The sequence below is a fragment of the Neoarius graeffei genome, chromosome 8 (assembly GCF_027579695.1).
Source record: "Neoarius graeffei isolate fNeoGra1 chromosome 8, fNeoGra1.pri, whole genome shotgun sequence".
Taxonomy (NCBI): Eukaryota; Metazoa; Chordata; class Actinopteri; order Siluriformes; family Ariidae; genus Neoarius; species Neoarius graeffei.
The window spans coordinates 29,532,565-29,556,880 of NC_083576.1; the positions used below are offsets into that span (position 1 = coordinate 29,532,565).

The 24,316-nt window shown below is 43.7% G+C and overlaps 1 protein-coding gene across 3 annotated transcripts in view; it reads left to right on the forward strand.

The window, feature by feature from the left end:
* Positions 1 to 223: 223 nt before the first annotated feature.
* srpx2 (sushi-repeat containing protein X-linked 2) overlaps positions 224 to 24,316 on the forward strand; it is a 103,241-nt gene continuing 79,148 nt past the window's right edge. For all 3 annotated transcript variants that reach the window (XM_060927546.1, XM_060927547.1, XM_060927548.1), the window contains exons 1-2: positions 224 to 484; positions 3,715 to 3,795. In XM_060927546.1, coding sequence (XP_060783529.1) covers positions 415 to 484; positions 3,715 to 3,795 — 151 coding nt within the window. In that variant the 5' untranslated portion in view covers positions 224 to 414. The remainder of the gene's footprint in view (positions 485 to 3,714; positions 3,796 to 24,316) is intronic.

A 24,316-nucleotide genomic window follows, 5' to 3' on the forward strand; every position in this document is an offset into this window, starting at 1 on the left:
ACTTTTCGGGCTTGTGTGGAGCTCTGATGACATTTTAGGTCATGTTTATGCAGAAATTAAAAAAAAAAATCCTAAAGAGTTCGCAAACTTTTAAGTACCGCTGTAATTGCTGTACAGTTTGAGTCACTTCTGTTATTTAACATAATTTTAGTGCTGTAGCTTTGACGGAAATGCGTAATCTTCTGGACCCCCTCGGTTCAGTGAATCAACTGAATCAAAACTCACTTTGTGTCCTCATTCGATTCTTCTAAACAAACCCGTGATGGTGAAACTAACTGAGCTTTAATGCCCATCACTATCATATCACTGCCACTCCTGTAAATCACGGGGTCTCCACTTCATCCTAGAAGCTTTCCGTCTTTTTTTTTCGGGATTGTTAGGTTCTCTTCTCACTGACATCACTAACGAGAGGATATGAAGAAATCCCCCGCTCTCCTTTTTGGATTGTGCGCGGTATATCAGGCTCTGGGACTCAGTCATGAAGGTAAGTTACAGAGCGAATGCACGAGTTCAGCCCACTGCAGAAGTAGAAAAAAAAATCTACTATTAAAAATCTACTAATATATAATCGTATTTGTTATTAATAATAATATCAGGAACTAAAGCGAGTAAAACAGTGATCACGTTGCTGTATGCCTGCTCATTTCTCCTCGTGCAGTCCTAAAGGGAAATACTTTACTGCCTTAATGCGATATGAAAAACAGCTGTTCTTTTAAAATCTGCTGATTTGACCAAAAGAACGAGAATGAGCTGTTTTCAAATACGGTCTTCACCTCATTTATTCTCACCAAACTGTTTAACCTAAAAAGACACAACAGGACTGAAAACTGTCTGAATGTCAATGTGATCTTTTCACTTCCTCAATGCTTTATGGAAATAATTGAATCCTTTTGTTTCTCTTAGTTACACACAACTCCACGAGTTTCTTCAGGAAATGCCTCTGTTCTCAAAGGAAACTTCATGTTATAACTCTACATCTTAGTGCTTAAATTATTAAGTGAAATAAAAGAGTTTATCTAGGATTTGAATATCATTCTCAAAAGGGGCAATTTCATTTAGGATGCACGTTCTGAATCTCCTTGAGACAATACAATTCATTTGATTCCTGTGTATCACAAATAGAAAGGTATAACCATCACATTATCTTGTGTTTATGGTCAGACCTCTTGAATTCTGACATTAAGATGTTAATAGAAGCTAATGCGCCCTCTGGTCATTTCATGGTCTTTGTAACAATACCTCCCATGACCTCAATCCCCTGTAATTAGTGACTCCTATCTGGCTGAACTGCTGAGTGTGGATATGCACTCCAGATGTGAGCAATCCCTTCAGAAGAGGGTTGTTTTGGCAGGTCACTTTAAAACAATACAGAAAAGACCACAAGGATGAAAACAAACAAACATACAAACAAACCCAAGATTGTAATAAATACTTTAATAATTCAGGATTAAGTCTAAGGCTTTTGGTTAAGGTAGACCATTGCCATGGACTGAGTCTCAGTGACGCAGACGGTGTCAGAGTCTGAGTATGTTAGAACCTTTCCGTCACCAGACCACTGCATGTTTCCAGTCCCTTTGAGAACATGGAAAACTGGCATATGTTCCTCACTCTGAGACCACTGAAAAAGTGTTTGTCCAACCTCCAACTTTCTGTGTCTGTTTAGAAGAGACAACATCTGTAACCTATCCACAACATTTTTACTGTCTTGAACAAAATCCCCAGTCATTCAGTGATTTGGTAATGGATTTTGGCACGAGTTAGCAGGTTTTGTAACTCAAAATCCATCCCCAAAACTCATGCGTGTCCACTGCTAGGTGAATGCTATAGTGCGAGGTCAGAAGCTTTCTGAATTAATGGGCTATATTATGGACAGCTGCTGGAATTTGAGGGAAAACCTGCATTACAAAATGTATTCAAAATGGGTTCTGACTAAAACAATTTGCTGACCCTGTTTTTTTTTATGTTATTAGTCATAAACGTTTCCAAAATGTTAACATTCTTTCTTTTAGAGTTTGTTAGATGAAACATTTTTACGTGAGATTGGTAGAATAATGAGATTAATGGAAAAAGTGGTGGTACGGTGGTGGTGGGGGGTGAGGAGAGCATTTTATTGGCATGCTTTGGGTTCTCTTGTCCCCTTAGAGTAAAGGATTATTGCAAATCAGTACAAAGTTATTCTGATTGATCACCTCTATCCTCTCATAAAACATTTCTTTCCTGATGGGCGTGGTCTCTTCCAGGATTACAGTGTCTTCATCCACAAGGTATGAGGAATGAATAGTTTCATATGAGTGAAAAGAATGTCAACCCAAACTTATGAGACATTTTGGACCAACATATTAGACAGTGCTCTCCATCACTAGTCCAGTCAAACCATTAGTTAAGGAAATATCTAGAGGTTTGCAGATTCTATGCCAAATTGAATTGAAGATGTCCTTGTGGCTTGTGCTAGCCTACCATTTTACTTAGCCTTTTAGTAAGAGTGACAAAAAAGTAAAATTAGTTTTAGTGTCTTTAAGATGAGGCATGTAAAATTCAGATTCTCGGTCTCTTTTGTGAAAGGTTGCTAAAGAAAAACAAAATCCCTCTCTCTCTCCCAAAATCTTTGACTCAAAATGCCCTGTTGTAAGTATTAACCCTTTCTCTATAGTTTCACTATATTTTCAGTGAAGGATATTACTGTGTTTGGATTTGATTAGTTTTATTTCCAGAATGATATAAACTTTACTTCTTTGATTGAATTTAGGTTATTTACAGAAGTTAATACACCAGAGAAGTGATTTTTGTTAGAGTTGTTAGGGTTAAATTTCCACAAGTTGAAACTAAGAACTTTCTCAAGGCAATCTTCCAAATTTCCCCTTGACACCAAAGCAAGATGCCAAAATCATACTTCCTGTATTGACTCATGTAATGTGTCCAGTGTTTTCACTTACAATATTTAAAATTCAAAGTAGTCAAGTCAGTTTATTTGTATAGCACTTTTAACCACAGATGTTGTCAAAAAGCAGCTTTACAGAAAAATAAAAACTTTAAACATATGAACTAATTTTATCCCTAATAAATTTATTTATCCTTAAAGTACAGTTTTATCATACAGTACACAAAAAAGGGTCAGTTGTGTGAGAGGAAACAATGAAGGTACTTCATATCCCATATTTTGCTTATATGGGGTATGCAGGAAAAACAGTGAATTTTGGTCTTGGGCTCTGATGGTAATAGACACTGAATAGGTGGCAAGTGTTACACAATGAATACAGGAAAAAAGTTAAAAATGAAATATGGGTGTCTTGCCACAAGGCAACATTTTGAAATATAAGGTGAAATCAACAGAAAAAAAAGAATAAAAAGGAAGACATCAGATTTTTACCATGACCCTCTCAGTCTCCGGGGAGTGAATGGCATCAAGCAGTTCAGAGCTGAGTGGGTTGAAATTAATGTCACTTTAAATACCATTTGTATTTTTTACTATTAATTTCTTAACTTCTTGACCATTTTTGAATGAAGGAACATCTGTAAAACTGAAACATACAAAATGTAGATATAAATGAAAATTCTTTGTGTTCTTTATTTTGCTTTAAGGGTATGCACTCAGTTGTATCTTCTTAACACAGAGAATCTAGATTTTTATTAATCATTGTAATTCTCTGCCACAGTCACTGTTTTCACTGTTACTTTTAGCCAACAAATCTCCCAATAATTATTATTTACCCACAGGCTCAGGGGCCATGTATCCCAACAGCAACAATGAAGTTGTGCGTGAGGAGATATATTACACTCCAGAGTTGGACTATAAGTGTAAGTAACAAATAAAAAATCAGCTGTAAACATTAATGTAAATACCAAAAAATTTATATTACATTGATTGATTTATGTTCAGATAATTTCAACCTAAAATGACCTAAATGAATTACATGTAATAAAACTATGAACAAACAAGTGAATTATTCTCACTCATGCCCATGTCCACACCCACCCACCATCAGTAGTGGCTCATGTCCAAACAATTTGATGGGACAGGATGACAGTAACAAAATAGCCTCAAACAAAATTAAGTTGAGAGGCTATCACACTTGTACTATAGGTTTTAGATGTACTAACTGTGCTTGATACAGGAGGTGTTTCCTGAAGAGCTAATATCATTAACCAGGTTTGTCAAGTTTCAGGAAAATTTCCAGCCCAAATGTATCATAAAAACTGCAAAAACAAACAAACAAAACAACAACAACAACCCCCCCCCCAACAACAACAACAAGAAACCTGAAACTAGCCCAAAAATTCACTAGAAAAGGGAGACAGACTTTTATTTTCCTCAGCCTTTGTGTAGGGAAACAAGATTTCTGATGTACAGAAATGATCCACTCCATAATCCCCCTTTCCCCCTCCCAGTCTGCATTTTATCTTACAGCAGAAATTATTCTGTAAATCCAGCCACTGAGGTGGACAAACCACTGCATTCTTAGCGCTGGTCCCAGGCGCTGGTCCCAGATAAATGGGGAGAGTTGCATCAGTAAAGGCATCTGCCGTAAAACTCATGCCAAATAAACTATGCGGATGATGAAGAAGAGGACTTTCATACTGGATCGGTTGAGGCCCAGGTTCTGGAACTGTCACGACTGCCACTGAAACTGTTTCCCAGCAGGGTGCCAGTGGAAACTATGCTACTATTGGGAAAAGGAGGAGAAAGAGAGGTGGAAGATGAATTCGGAAGAAACGTGGGAATAGAAAAGGCAGGAGAGTGGAATTGAAAGTAGGAACTTTAAATGTTGGCATTATGACTGGTAAAGGAAAACTGGCTGATATGATGGAGAGGAGAAAGATTGACATCCTTTGTGTCCAAGAAACAAAGTGGAAGGGAAGTAAGGCTAGGAACATTGGAGATGGTTTCAAGCTTTTCAAGCGACCGCCTTCCGTGCTTCCACGGAAGGCAGTCGCATTTCTCTGCCTCCCCCTCCCCTTATCTTTCCTGCTTCTGCTGTCTCGACTGTCTATTGTCTATGCTTTTGAGAGACTCTGTCTGCATTGCTCTCTAAACTAAAAATCATGGAATTGATAAACTAGTCTCTTCACGCAATTGACACTATTTTCTCGATGAGAAGCCTGGGTTCGGGGGAACCAACCTGTCCTGCCGGAACATTCGCAGCTGTCTATACGATGGACGCATGGGAGAAGTGGCGGGTCGTGTGCCTGGCGGTTCTTTCTGTGGAGGACATTGAAGACGGAATGTCATTAATCATCGGAACCATGATTACAGGACTTTTGCTGATTGGATTAGGCATTGCCCTGGTTTATCAAGGAAATCAGAAAACGGTGATGGCTGTCCAAAGCCCCATAAAGCTGCCCGACATGATTGAAGCGGTGGGCAGAGCTGTCGGCACTCAGACTGTGGCTATTCAGAACTTGAACTGCACCGTGGATACCATCTTGGAGAAGCTGTTGGCTTTGCAAAGGGAAATGGATTGAGACCAGAATGGGCAAGCAGGGTAGTCATGAAAAGAATGTGTCTACTTGTCCCAAGACCAAACAAATTCCAATCTTATCTTCGGCTCCCTCAGCCAGCAATGCCTTGGCCAAGGCCGTTGCTGGGAAAACAACTCCCCCTGAAGATCACTGCAGTCAGACTCTCTCTGTATTCCTCCCTCCACTTCCCACGGTCGCCGTTTTTACCCCCAGTGTGGCAAGTGGGTAAGCGCCATCTGGCTGCAGGACCGGACTGCTTGTTTGCGCTGGGTTACCTCTGCCCCCCTCCCATGATTGCCCCTCCCTCATTCCCTTCCCCCTCAAGTCCCGAGTTTTCATGTTGTAAAGCGTACTGTGTTTTTTGTGCTTATGTGCTGAGGTGTTTTTTTTAATGTTCCCACACTGTACTTCCCACAAAAGCATAGTGTGGGGGTTGTGGGTTTTTTCTCCTCCTCTCCCCTCATGTTATTTCTGTATTTTTCATCCCTGTCTTCCTGTCCTGTCTATCCCTGTGTCAATTGTATGTATGTATGTATGTATGTATGTATGTATATGTACGGATGGGTTGACGGCTAATTTCACTGGTACATGTGACTAGTGACAATAAAGGGTTCATTCATTCATTCATTCATCACAGTCTGGATGGGTGGGGTAATCCTGAATGACGTGTATGTTAAGAGTGTGTTGGAGGTAAAGAGAGTGATTGACAGAGTGATGAGTGTGAAGCTGGAAGTCGAAGGGGTGATGATGAATATTTGTCAGTGCATATGCCCCTCAAGTGAGGTGTGAGATGGAAGAGAAAGAATAATTCTGGAGTGAATTGGCTGAAGTGGTTGAAAGTATACCAAAAAATGAAAAAGTGGTGATTAGATCTAAATGGACATGTTGAAGAAGGGAACGGGGTGATGAGAAGGTGATAGGTAGGTATGACATGAAGCAGAGGAATGTGGAAAGGCAGATGGTGGTGGATTTTGCAAAGAGGATGGAAATAGCTGTGGTGAATACATACTTTAAGAAGAAAGAAGAGCATAGAGTAACATAAGAGTGGAGAAAGGTGTTCTCAGGTAAACTGTATTTTATGTTGGAGATGCAATCTGAAGGAGATTGGAGACTGCAAAGTGATAGCAGGAGAGAGTGTAGCTAAGCAGCATTGGATGGTGGTTGGGAGGATGACCTTAGAGATAAAAACAAAAGAGAAAGCTAAACCAAAAAGCAAATGGTGGAAGTTGAAGGAGGAAGATTGTAAGTCAGAATGTAGGGATATGGTGAGAGAGACATTGGGTGAAGAGGTATTAGATGATTGGACAAATATGGCAGAAGTGGTGAGGGAGACAGCTAGGAAGGTGCTGGGACAAAGAAAGGAAGACAAGGAGAACAAAGAAAGGAAGACAAGGAGACTTGGTGGTGAAATGAGGAAGTCCAGGAGAGTATAAGGAGGAAGAAGTCTCATCTCATCTCATCTCATTATCTCTAGCCGCTTTATCCTTCTACAGGGTCGCAGGCAAGCTGGAGCCTATCCCAGCTGACTACGGGCGAAAGGCGGGGTACACCCTGGACAAGTCGCCAGGTCATCACAGGGCTGACACATAGACACAGACAACCATTCACACTCACACCTACGGTCAATTTAGAGTCACCAGTTAACCTAACCTGCATGTCTTTGGACTGTGGGGGAAACCGGAGCACCCGGAGGAAACCCACGCGGACACGGGGAGAACATGCAAACTCTGCACAGAAAGGCCCTCGCCGGCCCCGGGGCTCGAACCCAGGACCTTCTTGCTGTGAGGCGACAGCGCTAACCACTACACCACCGTGCCGCCGAGGAAGAAGTTGGTAAAGCAAAACTAGGATAAAAAGAGAGCTCAAGAGAGCAGACAAGAATACAAGGAGATGTGAGGGAAAGCAAAGAGAGCAGTGGGAAAGATGAAGGAAAAGGTGTATGATGAACAATATGAAAGGATAGATGCTAAGGACGGAGAAAAGGACCTGTACCGATTAGCAAGACAACAAGATTAAGCTGGGGAGGATGTGCAGCAGGTTAGGCTTATGAAGGATACAAATGGAAATGTGCTGACAAGTGAAGAGCGTGTGTTGAGAAGGTGGATGGAGTACTTTGAGAAGCTGATAAATGAAGAAAATGAATGAGAGAGAAGGTTGGCCAAGGTGGAGATAGTAAACTAGGAAGTACAGCAGATTAGCAAGGAAAAAGTAAGGACAGCTATGAAGAGAATGAAAAGTGGTAAGGCAGTTGGCCCAGATGATATCCCAGTGGAGGCGGCAATTGACTTTTTGATTAGATTGTTTAAGATCTTTGTTAGGTTTGCTGGGAATCAAACCCAGGTCGCTGGTGTGGTAACCCAGCAAACCCCCACTAGGCCACCAGGGGAATGACTCAAGTGCAGAGGAGTGGGACGAAAGTTGAGTACAAAACAGTTTATTGCCCATGCTCAAAAGATCAGGAAAATCCAAACGCAAAAATCCACAAAAGTAAAATCCAAATGCACAGAAGATACAAGGGAAAACAAAACATCCAAAAGTTCAAAGTCCAAAAATCCAAAACAAGAAAAGAAGAGGCAAAAAATCCCAATGCTCAGAAGATACACAATGGCAAATAAACAGTCCAAAAAGTCCCAAGAAAGCAAAATCCCCAAAACACAAGCACACAAGCAAAGGTACATAGAAGAAAGGAGACTAGCCTTAAACAGAACAAAGACTCAGTAACTAGAGACCAAACTGAGGAAGTATAAATACCCAAGGTAATTAAGAAACTAGGCGGGACAGGAAATAAAGAACAGGTGGGGCAAAAGGCACATGAAAACAAAGGAGCACATGGCTGTCAAAACAAAGGAGCACATGGCTGTCAAAACAAAGGAGCACATGGCTGTCAAAACAAACACAAAACAATAGTGGCCTCTAGCTGTCAAAACAAACATAAGACAAAAGATAAGATAGCAGCTTCTAGAGGCCAAGATAGTCCCAAGTCCTAACAGGACCCCCCCCCCCCCCCAAGGAGCGTCTCCTGATGTTCCCAGGGCGATCAGGATGGGCCAAATGGAAGTCCCGACAAAGTTCCTTGTCTAAGTTGTCCCGAGCGGGGACCCAACAGCGCTCCTCAGGGCCATAGCCCTCCCAGTCCACTAGGTACTGAAGCCCACCACGGACCCGGCGGGAGTCCAGCAGGCGGCACACAGTGAACACGGTCTGACCATGGAGGATGCGGGGAGGCGGGGGATTCCTGAGGCAGGGGCATAAGAGGACGACAGTACGGGCCGCAACAGGGATACGTGGAATGTGGGGTTGATTCTTAGAGACCGGGGCAACTGGAGCCAGTAGGCAACAGGGTTCACCCTGCGCACTACCTTGAAGGGGCCAACATAACGAGGGGCAAGCTTGCGGTTCTCCACCTGTAGAGGAAGGTCCTTCGCGGACAACCAAACCCGCTGCCCAGGGCGGAAGATGTGGGCAGGCCGTCTATGGCGGTTTGCTTGAGTCTGGTTGGCCCTGGACGTCTGGATGAGAGTCCTCCGAACCTTGTTCCAGGTCTTACTACACCGTCTCAAGTACTGGTTGACCGAGGGCACCCCAGCGTCCTCCTCCTGTTCCGGAAACAGAGGTGGCTGGAACCCGAATTGGCATTGGAATGGCGACAACCTGGTGGCCGATGACTGCAGGGTGTTATGGGCATACTCTGCCCATGGCAGCCAGGTGTTCCATAATGTCGGGTTATCCTTCACCAGGCTTCACAGGGTGGTTTCCAAGTCCTGGTTGAGCCTCTCAGTCTGGCCATTGGCCTGGGGTTGGAACCCAGAGGAGAGGCTGGCAGTAGAGGTCTGCGCGGGTCGGATTTTTCAGTCCCACTCCCGCCCGCGCCCGCATTGTGCAGTCCCGCTCCCGCCCGCAAAGAATTATGATTTTCAGTCCCGCTCCTGCCAGCGCCCACAAAAAAATTATGATTTTCAGTCCCGCTCCCGCCCCCGCCTGCCATATTTTGTCCCGCATGATGCAGATGTTCGCGTTATTTCTCAGGAAAGTTCTTGTCTTGACACAGCATGATGGTGCCCCGCCCCCTACTTTGAGTGGATTTGAGCATAAATATCTACAGCTCACGTTCATGTTTGTTATTGTTTACCTTGTTTCTGAATTCAGCATGTAGTGTCTCTAATAATAATAATTAGTGCTGTCAAGCAATTAAAATATTTAATCGCGAATCGCACATTTTTATCACATGAGAAACCATTGTAATTCTCTGATCAGCATAAAAAAGTGAATGGGCTTGCTTTGTACCAATGGTGTTTTTTTTTTTTTTTATTGCAAAGCAGAGCTAGTAAGAGAAGTGAATTGCTTTACTGCTTGAGTTAGTCTACAACTTTAATCAGAGAGACAGGTTACACAGTGACGGTAGGCTTGACTCAATGCTATCCCAGAAATCCTTCCTGTAATATGCAAATTTGGCCGCCTTTGATTGGACAGCCAAATTTGCATATTACAGGAAGGATTTCTGGGATAGCATTGAGTCAAGCCTACCGTCACTGTGTAACCTGTCTCTCTGATTAAAGTTGTAGACTAATGCAAGCAGTAAATCACTTTTAACACATGGTTCTCTTGCTAGCTGGGTGTGAACTGCGAGTCATTAGAGTGATCAAAGGATTTCCCGTTAGGGTGATCAATGGCAAGTTTAAGATGCCATTCCTCACTCAATCTGGCAATCTGACTCTCTCTGCAAATTTAGGCATCTTAAAATGTTTTTATTAATGCCAAATAAAATATCCAGCACAAATTATATATGATAGACATAAATTAATAATTTATAAATTTTATTTTAAACACATTTTTAGTTAGCGGGACTGCAGCTTGTCACCGCTCCCACCCGTGCAGCATATGTGCACTCCCGCTCCCGCCCACGCGCGCATATGTGCACTTCCGGTCCCGCCCGCACCCGCAATGAGCTTTCAAAATTTGTCCCGCGCTGCACTGCTTTGCGGCGGGTCCCACGAGAGTGCAGGGCTCTAGCTGGCAGTGGCCCCGATGAGCTTGCAGAACCCCCGCCACACTCGGGAGGAGAACTGGGGCCCCCGGTCAGAGATGATGTCCTGTGGGAGCCCGAAGACTTGGAAGACATGGGTGAATATTAGTTTGGCTGTCTCAAGGGCAGAAGGGAGCTTGCATAGCGGTATGAAGCGGCAGGCCTTAGAGAACCTGTCGACTGTGACTAAAATGACAGTGTTACCTTGTGAATCTGGAAGGCCCGTGATGAAGTCGACCGCCACATGAGACCAGGGACGCCGGGGAATGGGCAGAGGATGCAGGAGGCCCTGGGGATGCTGCCGTGGGTTCTTGCTTCTGGTGCACACTTCGCAGGACAGGACGAATGACCTCACTTCCTTCTCCATGCTTGGCCACCAGAAGCATCTTTTCAAGAAGTCCAGGGTCCTCTGAGCTCCCGGGTGGGCGGTGAGAGGGGACGAATGACCCCACTGGAGAACCTTGGCCCGGGCTTGACATGGGACATACAAGAGGCCTAGTGGCCCCGTCCCAGGACCGGGATCCTGGCGTTGAGCTTGTCGGATGGCCTCCTTAACACCCCAGCGGACAGGGGCCACAATCCGGGACACAGGGATAATAGGCCCAACTTTACTCTCCCTGTTAGTGGAAGAGAACTGTCTGGAAAGAGCATCAGGTTTGGTGTTCTTAGAGCCGGGGCGGTACGATAGGGTGAAATTGAACCGACTGAAGAACACGGCCCACCTAGCCTGTCGTGGATTAAGTCTCTTGGCTTGCTGGAGGTACTCCATGTTCTTGTGGTCCGTCCAAACCAGGAATGGATGTTGCGCTCCCTCCAGCCAGTGCCTCCACTCCTAAAGGGCCAGTTTAACCACGAGCAGTTCTCGATCCCCCACATCATACCGGGACTCTGCAGGACTCAGACGGTGGGAGAAGTAAGCGCAGGGGTGCAACCTTCCATCCGAGCGTTGAGAGAGGACCGCGCCGACGCCACTGTCCGAAGCATCCACCTCGACGATGAAGGGTTGCGATGGGTCAGGGAGGACCAGAATGGGTGCCGTGCAGAAGCAGTGCTTGAGGTCCTTGAAAGCCTTCTCCACCTGAGGAGTCCAGACATAAGACCCACCTGTCTTTTTGGTGAGGGGTCATTCCATGTCAGATCACCCAATGAGTTAAACCCTACCTCCTCCAAATTCAATGAAAATTGGTTTATAGGTAAATCCTAGCCAGAAAAGCCAAATTTTCAATTTTTAGCAAAATCCGACCAACGGTTTGAGATATCGCCATTTCTTTTTTTCACTTTTTCGCAAAAAAGGGCGTGGCCGCCAAATTTCAAAGTGCTGTATCTCGGCAACCAGTGGTCCGATTTTCAAAAATAAAGTAAATTTGTGAAGGGGAGATCATAAGGAATCTAAATACATCATTAGTTTTATCTTTTATGTGATATATCTCATCATGACCTTTTGACCTATATTTTGACCTTGAAATTGACAATTTGGGACAAATGACCCCGCGATGACTTTTCCTGAAAATTGTAGCCCAACATGTTGCCTACAACATATGAAGAAACTGGAGAGGTAATATTTTTCATTTTGAAGCAGCATCAGTTTGAAATGTGCATTACCACAGCTAAAAGTCCTACTCCTGTACATTCTATGTACATCCGTACACACAATTCAACACATTTCACACATTATATGCTTACCACATGGTTAACATGTTCTCTGTCTTTCATGTCTATTTCTTTGATGCAGGAAGTTGTTAAGCTGCATCATTAGGATGCAGTGCTGCAGCACAGCAACCTATGGGCTCCCCTAGGGGAGCCCATAGGTAGTACTGCAACTATTGTTCTTCTAAGTGTTTCTTCTTCTTCTTCTTCTTCTTCTTCTTCTTCTATTTATTATTTATTATATATTTATATATTCTATTATAATTATATTATATATTTTATATATTATATATAATATTATCTATTATATTATATATTTATATATTCTATTTATATATTCTATTTATTTATATATTTATTAGGATGCAGTGCTGCAGCACAGCAACCTATGGGCTCCCCTAGGGGAGCCCATAGGTTGCAGTGCAAAGCACTGCAACTATTGTTCTTCTACGTGTTTCTTCTTCTTCTTCTTCTTATATTTCTTACTTATTATTATTCCTACGCAAATTTTGATTTCGAATAACTCAATAACCGTACGTCGCACACAGACAAACAATATATCAAAACGTGCGGCTCGATCGGACTCGCTATGCTATTACTTTTCTCTACAGATTGCGATTTTTTCGCGACGTAGTCGCAAAAAAATCGCCCAAAAAAAACCCCATTCATTTCTATGGAATTAATTGAAAAAAAAGCACTTTTTCAAACATCCGCTGCTCTGGCATGCTTTCACCTAGAGACATGATTCAAACTCTAAAACGTAGGAAAACTTCTCCTCTGTGGATCTGGCATTCAACTTTTCTGCTAGGTTCTACACTTTCGGATCAGTCCCGGCTCAACCGCCATGTGGGTTCTGGGAGAAAATCCGGCTTTTGAATGGGTGTCTATTGCGTTACACACCAGTGAAGCTCGTTAACTTAGAGTGGAGAGAGGTTGAAAATAAAGCTCAAACTTTCTCGCTTAAACTGTGTTTTCAGCCACAAATTTCACTCTACAGACATGATTTTCTCAAAAGTAGTAGTAAAACTTGTCCTGATTCACACAATGTGTCTACCTAAACGATAGGATTTACAGTTTTTGAATGACAAGCATCAAACTGAGGACAGGGCAGCTGACAGGCCTAATTGACACCCATTATAAATGTGAGAGAAAAGTCACTGGTTTTTAAATCGCTCTAGTGTCGTTATTTTTAAGACTACAGACAAAAAAATACATCATTTTATTCAGGAGACCCTTCTAGCGCTCACTGTGAAAGAATTTTGTGAATAGCTGCTTCCGTTGTCGAGTTATTTGTCATTGTTCGAGGCCTGCTCCTTCATAAAAATCAGTAGAAAACTCCAGCCCTTGTGTGTCTTAGCTCATTGACACCCATTATAAACGTGAGAGAAAAGTCACTCGTTTTTAAATCGCTCTAGTGTCGTTATTTTTAAGACTACAGACAAAAAAATACATCATTTTATTCAGGAGACCCTTCTAGCACTCACTGTCAAAGAATTTTGTGAATAGCTGCTTCCGTTGTCGAGTTATTTGTCATTGTTCGAGGCCTGGTCCTTCGTAAAACACAGCACAAAATTCAAGACCTTGTGTGTCTTAGCTCATTGACACCCATTATAAACGTGAGAGAAAAGTCACTCGTTTTTAAATCGCTCTAGTGTCGTTATTTTTAAGACTACAGACAAAAAAAATACATCATTTTATTCAGGAGACCCTTCTAGCACTCACTGTGAAAGAATTTTGTGAATTTCTTTTTATTGTGAAAAACACTTCACCTTAGCCGGCCACTTTATTAGGAACACTTCTGTTCGTACATACAAACACTCTTCTTAGAGTTTAGAGTTTATTTTATTTTTAAAAGGGACAGTGCACAAATTAAACATTATCCTTGTGGTAAGGACAGATGTCTGTCCCAGGTTATAGCAGTACATGCTAATTTCCGCCTGTAGTCACTTATACTCTTGAATAGCTCTTGAATAGAGCTATTATTAGAGCTATCTTGGTTATACTCTTGAATAGCTCTTCTTCATGACGGCTGCTGTCTCAAGCACACACACAATCATTGCATTGAAACATCATTGCAGGTCACACATTCACGGCCAGCAAACATGCGTGACCGAATTGCTTCGCGCACTGCATCCTCTCACAATTTCCCCCGGGGAATTGTCCGGTCTAGTTATTATTCCTACGCAAATTTCGATTTCGAATAACTCAATAACTGTACATCGCACACAGACAAACAATATATCAAAACGTGCGGCTCAATCGGACTTGCTATGCTATTACTTTTCTCTACAGAATATGATTTTTTCACGACGTAGTCGCGAAAAAAATCGCCCAAAAAAACCCCATTCATTTCTATGGAATTAAGTGAAAAAAAAAGCACTTTTTCAAACATCCGCTGCTCTGGCATGCTTTCACCTAGAGACATGATTCAAACTCTAAAACGTAGGAAAACTTCTCCTCTGTGGATCTGGCATTCAACTTTTCTGCTAGGTTCTACACTTTCGGATCAGTCCCGGCTCAAACGCCATGTGGGTTCTGGGAGAAAATCCGGCTTTTGAATGGGTGTCTATTGCGTTACACACCAGTGAAGCTCGTTAACTTAGAGTGTAGAGAGGTTGAAAATAAAGCTCAAACTTTCTCGCTTAAACTGTGGTTTCAGCCACAAATTTCACTCTACAGACATACATTTCTCAAAAGTAGTAGTAAAACTTGTCCTGATTCACACAATGTGTCTACCTAAACGATAGGATTTACAGTTTTTGAATGAGAAGCCTCAAACTGAGGAGAGTGCAGCCGAGAGGCCTCATTGACACCCATTATAAACATGACAGAAAAGTCACTCATTTCATGTCTCATTCTAATTGATATTGCTTCAAAATGAAAAATATTACCTCTCCAATTTCTTTATATGTTGTAGGCAACATGTTGGGCTACAATTTTCAGGAAAAGTCGTCGTGGGGACCCAAATTGTCAATTTCAAGGTCAAAATATAGGTCAAAAGGTCATGATGAGATATATCACTTAAAAGATAAAAGTAATAATGTACTTAGATTCCTTATGATCTCCCCTTCACAAATATACTTTATTTTTGAAAATCGGACCACTGGTTGCCGAGATACAGCACTTTGAAATTTGGCGGCCATGCCCTTTTTTGCGAAAAAGTGAAAAAAATAAATGGCGATCTCAAAAACCGTTGGTCCGATTTTGCTAAAATTTGAAAATTTGGCTTTTCTGGCTAGGATTTACCTATAAACTAATTTTCATTGAATTTGGAGGAGGTAGGGTTTAAAATGTCATTTTTTTTGGGTGATTTGACATGGAATGACCCCGAGGTCCGATATGGGCGCTGCTACAGAACTGAAGTTCCTGACAAACTTGCGGTAGAAGTTAGCAAATCCTAAGAACCGCTGAACTTCTTTCACAGACTTGGGAGTGGGCCAGTCCGGGACGGCCTGGGTCTTGGCTGGATCCATCTGGAGTTGTCCTGTAAACAATAAAACAATAAAACCCAGAAAGGAGACCTTGGGGACATGAAACTCACATTTCTGGGCCTTAGCAAACAGATTGTTCTGTAGCAGCCTCTGGAGAACCTGACGGACATGATGGCGGTGCTCCTGCAAAGTCTTGGAAAATATCAGAATGTCGTCGAGGTAGACAAAAACGTATTGGTTGATCATATCCCTCAAGACGTCGTTGATAGGGGCCTGAAAAACTGCTGGTGCATTGGTGAGTCCAAAGGGCATTACTTGGTACTCATAGTGTCCTGACGGGGTGTTAAAGGCAGTCTTCCACTCATCTCCCTGTTGGATACGGATGAGGTGGTGGTATGCATTCCGTAAATCCAACTTGGTGAAGACTGTAGCACCTTGGAGCAGGTCGAACGCTGTGGACATCAGCGGAAGGGGATAACGGTTGCGCACAGTGATCTTGTTCAGGCCCCTGTAGTCAATACATGGTCGGAGCCCCCCCATCCTTCTTGCCAACAAAGAAGCCGGCACCAGCAGGTGAGGTGGAGGGTCGGATGAATCCAGAGGCCAGGGCGTCCTTGATGTATTCCTCCATGGTCTTGCGTTCTGGCTGAGAGAGGGAGAACAGCCTGCCCTGAGGAGGGGTAGCCCCGGGGAGCAAGTCTATGGCACAGTTGTAGACATGGTGCGGAGGAAGAACGGCGGCCCTACTCTTGCTGAAAACCTCCTTCAGATCCCAGTACTCTGTGGGAACTTGAGATAACTCTGTGAGATCAGGGGACTCGGCAGGAGACACAGGAGAGCTAGAGAGCAGACAAGAGGCATGGCATGCAGGGCCCCATTCCACAACCTGGCTAGTTACCCAGTCTATGCGAGGGTTGTGGCGGGTAAGCCAAGGAAGGCCTAAAATCACTGGGAACTCAGGTGAATGAATCAGGTGCAGGGATATTTCTTCTTTGTGACCTTGAGACTGGAGAAAGATTGGAGAAGTTACTTGGGTGACTCTTCCGTCACCTAATGCTTGGCCATCCAGGGCAGACACAGACAGCGGAACTTCAAGAGGTGCAGTAGGGACATTGATTCTTTGGGCGAAGTGGACATCCATAAAGTTACCAGCCGCCCCAGAATCTAACAAGGCCTGGCAAGAGTGGACGACCTCACCCCAGGAGATGGAGACAGGGATGTAGACTCCTTGGCCAGGAAGTTCGGGAAAGAGGGTAGTCCCCGTCACAACCCTCCCTCGGCTGGACGGGGCGGTCCTTTTCCCGAGAGCTCGGGACATGATGCTCGGAAATGGCCAGGCTTGCCACAGTAGATGCAGCACTTGTCCCTCCTTCTGCGCTCCCTCTCAGATGCGGAGAGATGAGTATGGCCAATTTGCATGGGCTCCGGACAGTCACTGGAGGAGGTGGACGGATTCCAGGTAGAGGCAGGGGAAGCTCAGGACTTGGCGATGCTCTCTAATCCTGTTATCAAGACGAATGGCATGTGAGATCAGTGTTTCGAGGTCACTTGGGCATCCGATAGAGGCCAGACTGTCTTTGATGGGGTCAGGCAGACCATGGTGGAAGGCTGAAACCAGGGCAGTCTCATTCCATCCACTGACTGCTGCGAGCGTCCGAAACGAGATGGCGTAGTCTGCAACACTTCCTCCCTGCCGGATGGACATGAGCTTCCTGGCTGCATCTTTGCTGATGTCCGCCTGATTGAAAACACGAAGCATCTCCTCTGTAAACATCATGAAATCAGAACACTCGGGTCCCTGTCTCTGCCAGATGGCTGTTGCCCAAGCTCGTGCCTTATCAGCTAACAAAGTTATTACATATGCGATCTTGCGGCGGTCCGTAGTGTAGGTGGTAGGCTGAAGCTCAAAGGTGAGTCGGCACTGGGTAAGGAACTCCCAGCACTCTCCGTGCTTGCCATCATACCTCTGTGGTGCAGGAAGGCGGGGTTTGTGAGGTGAAGGAGGCAGCGTGGCAGTAGGCACTGGAGCGGGAGCAGATGGTGGAGGATCAGGAGGAGGAGATGGGGGCAGAGGAGTCAGCTGTGCCAGGGCATTCCCAATTTGCTGAAGCAGTGCATTGTGGCGAGCAAGGGCCACACATTGGCTTGCAAGTGTTCGTCCATGAGTGTCCATGGTAGCTCCAAAGCATGTTAAAGCAGCCATAATTTCCTGAAGGTTAGCCGGGTAGACAGTTGAAGAAGCCTCTGCTGAGTCAGTCATGACTGAGTCTTTCTGTTAGGTTTGCTGGGAATCGAACCCGGGTCGCTGGTGTGATAACCCAGCAAACCCCCACTAGGCCACCAGGGGAATGACTCAAGTGCAGAGGAGTGGGACGAAAGTTGAGTACAAAACAGTCCCAAGCTCAAAAGATCAGGAAAATCCAAACGCAAAAATCCACAAAAGTAAAATCCAAACGCACAGAAGATACAAGGGAAAACAAAACATCCAAAAGTTCAAAGTCCAAAAATCCAAAGCAAGAAAAGAAGAGGCAAAAAATCCCAACGCTCAGAAGATACACAATGGCAAATAAACAGTCCAAAAAGTCCCAAGAAAGCAAAATCCCCAAAACACAAGCATACAGGCAAAGGTACACGGAACAGAGGAGACTAGCCTTAAACAGAACAAAGACTCAGTAACTAGAGACCAAACTGAGGAAGTATAAATACCCAAGGTAATTAAGAAACTAGGCGGGGCAGGAAATAAAGAACAGGTAGGGCAAAAGGCACATGAAAACAAAGGAGCACATGGCTGTCAAAACAAACACAAAACAATAGCGGCCTCTAGCTGTCAAAACAAACATAACAAGACAAAAGATAAGATAGCGGCCTCTAGAGGCCAAGATAGTCCCAAGTCCTAACAATCTTGGAAAGTAAGAGGATGCCTGAGCAGTGGAGAAGAAGATTACTGATACCAATATTCAAGAACAAGGGCGATGTTCAGTGCTGCAGTAACTATAGAGGCATAAAGTTAACCAGCCACAGCATGAAGTCATGGGAAAGAGTAGTGGAAGCTAGGCTAAGAGGAGAGGTGGAGATATGTGAGCTGCAATATGGTTTCATGCCAGGAAAGAGTACTACAGCTGCAATATTTGCTTTGAGAATGTTGATGTAAAAGTATAGAGAAGACCAGAAGGAGCTGCATTATGTGTTTGTGGATTTAGAGAAGGGCAGATGACAGGGTGCCAGAGAAGAGTTGTAGTACTGCATGAGGAAATCAGGAGTGGCAGAGAGGTATGTGAGATTGGTGCAGGATATGTATGAGGACAGTGTGACAGCAGTGAGATGTGTAATGGGAATGATGAAGGCATTTAAGGTGGATGTTGGATTGCACCAGGGCTTGGCCCTAAGCCCTAACTTGTCCATTACCAGTGCAGACAAGAAAACAGACAACACCAGGCAAGAGGCCCCATGGACAATGATGTTTGCAGATGATATTGTGATGTGTAGTGAGAACAGGGAGCAAGTGGAAGAAAATTTAAAGACTTGGAGGTATGCACTAGAGCAGGGGTGTCCAAACTGATCCATGAAGGGCCGTGTGGATGCAGGTTTTCAATTCCAGCCATGCAGCAGCACACCTGATTTGGCTCATTCAATCAACTGACACACCCACCCTTTAATCAAGGGTGGGTGTGGCTGCAAGTATTTGACTGTGTGAAGACAGTTCAGTTGATTGAATGAGCCAAGTCAGGTGTGCTGCTGCATGGCTGGAATGAAAACCTGCAGCCACACGGCCCTTCATGGATCAGTTTGGACACCCCTGCACTAGAGACAAGGGGAATGAAAGTCAGTAGGAGCGAGACAGAGTACATGTGTGTGAATGAGGGTAAGGACAGTGTAATAGTACAGCTACAAGGAATAGAGATGCTCAAAGCAGATGAGTTCAAATATCTGGTCAACTGTACAAAGTAATGGTGAGTGCAGAAGAGAAATGAAGAAGAGCGTGCAAGCAGGTTGGAATGGATGGAGGAGAGTGGCAGGAGTGATTTGTGACAGAAGGGTACCACCAAGAGTGAAAGGGAAAGTGCACAAGACAGTAGTAAGAGCAGCTATGTTGTATGGTATGGAGGCAGTTGCACTGACAAAAAGACAGGTGGCTGAACTGGAGGTAGTAGAGTTGAAGATACTGAGATTTTCATTGGGAGTGACAAAGTTGGACAAGATTAGAAATTAATATATTAGAAGGATAGCACATGTCGGACGGCTTGGAGACAACGTGAGAGAGGTGAGATTGAGATGGTTTGGACATGTACGGAGGAGAGATCCAGGGTATAGTGGGAAAAGAATGCTGGAGATGGAGTTGCTAGGTAGAAGGAAAAGAGGAAGACCAAAGATGAGATTTATGGATGTGGTGAAGGAGAACATGAGGATGGTTTGTGTGACAGAAAAAGATACAGAGGATTGAAGGAGATGGAGGGACATTATCCACTGTGGTGACCCCCTAATGGGAACAACCGAAAGAAGAAGAGAAATGATTCTGTACATCATTGATGCACTAACACTTTGCCTTTGCAGAAAGTGATAAGATTTCATTCCAGTTATTTGCTATAAAACTGTCTCATCTCATTATCTCTAGCTGCTTTATCCTGTTCTAGAGGGTCGCAGGCAAGCTGGAGCCTATCCCAGCTGACTACGGGCGAAAGGCGGGGTATACCCTGGACAAGTCGCCAGGTCATCACAGGGCTGACACATAGACACAGACAACCATTCACACCTACGGTCAATTTAGAGTCACCAGTTAACCTAACCTGCATGTCTTTAGACTGGGGGGGAAACCGGAGCACCCGGAGGAAACCCACGCGGACACGGGGAGAACATGCAAACTTCACACAGAAAGGCCTCGTCGGCCACGGGGCTCGAACCCGGACCTTCTTGCTGTGAGGTGACAGGGCTAACCACTACACCACCGTGCCGCCCGGGCCATTATTAAAAAATGTTCTGTTTCCGGTCCACCGGCCGGGTGAATGCCGTTTGTGCGGGTGAAATTTTTTTTTTAACACCGGTTTTCCGACATTTTTTTCGGGTTCGTAAATCTAAAATCGAACTTGACATTTATGCATTCCCAGGGCTTTCCACTAAGGCTCATACTAGCCAGCCATGACAAATAAGTAGCCGCCGGGGGGGGGGGGGGTGTTTGAGAGAGAGAGCAGCCAGTCCCCTCTCTGCTCCCTGAGTGGAGCTTGTCGCCTTGGTAACGGTGCTCAGATGCAGGGAAGAGACACTATAGACCCCTTCGCAGTAAACGTCATTCATACAAAAGCGGAAATTGCGCGCGCAGCCTGGACCCAAAAAAGACTCAGAAATGCTAGTTGTTGTGTTTTTGGGTGTCAGAATCGTAGCAGTGATGGGGTTAAAATGTTCAGAATTCTAGCAGGATCTCACCCATTCCAAAAAAATCGCCGACGTCTATGGCTACAAGCCATCAAACATGTAGACTGGGATGAAAGCACTATCAAAAATGCAGCGCCCACTTCATCACAGGTAAGATCAGGCTATTTATTAAATCTTTCTTTTTTATTCTTTCTAGTCTTCGTTTATTGATGTAGCAAAATACTTTGGTAACGTTTGTCTGATTAGCTGGGTCATAGTTACACAATGTAATGAATATTGTTAGCATGTTAACTTAGCTTTGCATGCAATTTTGTTTGTAGGAGAGGTCTCGCTTGACTCAAGCAGTCCAGATTTTGTGCCATCATTATTTGTGTATGCTGAAAATCACAATTTTAAAGCAAGGATGGAAAGGTAAAATTGTGTGCCCTCACTCTAAATGCCAACTTACGTTGACTGCTCTAACCTAGCTCCCGCCCCGTTCAGTTTCATTTCTGGTCTCTGCCTCTCGCTTTTTACGCAGCTCTGATTTCTCTTAGCTGCACTCTTTACACTATCATTCCTTTCATGCCATTACCTCCTGCAAATTGCTGTTTAGTGTTGGTATTTGCTGTTGTAGCTAAAGCCACATTGCCATCACATCACTGGCATAATTTGATTAAAACAATTTCAGTGTAAAACACGTTCTGTACATGCCTGCACATAACATAATCATATGCGTCTAAAGACTTGTAGGCACGAAGTTTTTCGTGGGTGTACACTTAAGTCTTGTCAATAAGGTACGAGTATATATCTGGCCATTGTATACCAGGGAACTTACTAACATCGTCCGTCCACTCTTTAATTAAATGCGGATCCGGTAGGCGATGTCCACTTGTTAGAGTTAACTTATTTATGTAGCATTCTCGATCTTGTAACGACAATTGTTTTGCATAATCTGACAGCTCATAATGCCGGTCTATGGGCAGCGCCATTGTTTCTGGGTCCAGGCTGCGCGCGCATCCTGGCAATGGTCGGTTTGTTTACAAACATGCGAAGGGGTCTATATGACAAGCAAAGAGCGCTTTTTCTCAGAGTTCCCTCTCCTCGAACAACGCTGATTTACACGGAAACGAAAGGAGGTACTCACAAAATTCTTTCACACTGAGCGCTACAAGGCTCCCATGAACACACAGATGTAATTTTTTTGTCCCTAGTGTAAAAAATGTGGACAATGGAGCGAGTTTAAACCAAGTGACTTTTCTGATTTTGCAGTCAAAGCGCTCCCACGTTTATAATGGGAGTCTATGGGGCAGCGCTCCTGTCCTCTCCTTACTTTCAGACTTCTCATTCAAAAACTGTAAGTCCTATCGCTCAGGTAGACACATTGTGTGAATCAAGACAAGTGTGACTACAACTTTTGAGAAAATTATGTGTGTAGAGTGAAAATTGTGGCTGAAAACACAGTTTAAATGAGAAAGTTAGAGCTTTTTTTTTCAAGCGGCCTACACTCTAAATTCCTGAGCCCCACTAGTGTGTAACGCAATAGACACCCATTATAAAGTCTGAATTTCTCCAGGTTTGCTCATGGTGTTTGAGCTGGGACTGATCCAAAAGTATACAACCTAGCAAAAAAGTTGAATGCCAGATCCACACAGAAGTTTGTCTACGTTTTAAAGTTTGAATCGTCTCTAGGTGAAAGCATGCCAGAGCAGCGGATGTTTGAAAAACATTGAAAATGTACGATTTTTTCAATTAATTCCATAGAAAATGAATGGGAAATTTTGTGCGATTTTTTTCGCGACGTAGTCGCGAAAAAAATCATAGAATGCTGAACAAAGTAATAGCATAGCGAGTCTGATCAAGCCGCACGTTTTGATGTATTGTTTGTCTGTGTGCGATGTACGGTTATTGGGTTATTCGAAATCTAAATTTGTACGGAAGATGAAAAACGGAGGAACAAGAGTTTGCTGTGCTTTGCACTGCAAACTACTGACTCCCTATATGGGAGTCAGTAGTTTGCAATGCATAGCACTGCATCACTAATAATAAACTCCTGTGCACGCAGTTCCCAGGATTAAATGTATTTTCCACAGACCATTTATTTATTCACTTTACTCAAATACAAAGTAAAATGGCAGTAAATCTTCTTTCTTTTCTTGCGTATTGCATCATGAGGCGTTCCTGCCTTGTAAATCTCTTATTTTCGGTGCATGACACATTCACGCAACTGAGCATGCTATGAATTAACAACGACAACGGTCTGCAGTGGTGGCTACACAAACACTCAGCGAACATTTCTCCATTTGTGTATGCAAATACACTCCAACTACTCAGTTTGGTTTCATTTACAACCAGCGGTGTCTTTTGATGCCAGCACGTAATTGAACGAGAGAAGACTGGTTTACCGGAGACAAAATAAGCGTTATCTCTGCTTCTGTTCCCTCCGATGTCGCCTCCGACGGCCCCGACACACTACTGCCTCCGCCGAGTGCGCGCGTGCGTGCACACACCGCATGTAGGGGCCCCGGATGAGTTACTCTCCCTTGATCAACAACGTCGGCTGGGAATTTGTGGTTATTATTGGTACAAACAGCGCGAATCACAACTTAAATGAGTGCGGTTCAGTTTGACATTATTGTCAGTCCGTTAGATAAACATTTAATTTTATTAAAATCGAAAATTAATATTTAGAGCCTGTGGGCTACAAAAATAATAGTCATTAAAGTAGCCGGCTGGACTTAATTGTGTAGTCGGCTGTATGGCCGGCAGCCGGCGCTTGTGGAAAGCCCTGTCGAATCAGCTCTGCGCATGCGCCATGCGGCACAACATAAGAAATAATGTCAGTTTGACATTATTGTCAGTCCGTTAGATAAACATTTAATTTTATTAAAATCGAAAATTAATATTTAGAGCCTGTGGGCTACAAAAATAATAGTCATTAAAGTAGCCGGCTGGGCTTAATTGTGTAGTTGGCTGTATGGCCGGCAGCCGGCGCTTGTGGAAAGCCCTGTCGAATCAGCTCTGCGCATGCGCCATGCGGCACAAAAAAATAGCAGCCAGCATGAAGGAAGGAGATCCGGAGTTTTCAAACATTTGCTTAAGTGTGAAATCGCAAAATGGTATTCTAGCGAACAACAAAATAGTAAAGATTCAGAAAAACAAATCATTCAGTGATCATTTTAATAATGTAATTTCATCCGAACTAGGCCTAACGGTCGATTTAGAACTACAAAAAGTCAGTGTGTCGGACATTTTAAGTATCTTTGTAAAAGTTTTGCAAATGTTGCAGTCAGCATTTAAAATGCTAACTTAAAGTTTTTGTACAAGTTTCAGTTGATTAAACTGTCATTTTATGAAATGTGTCTGCTTTTGTAATAAAAAAGTACTGAAAGAAAAAGCAAACACAGCATTG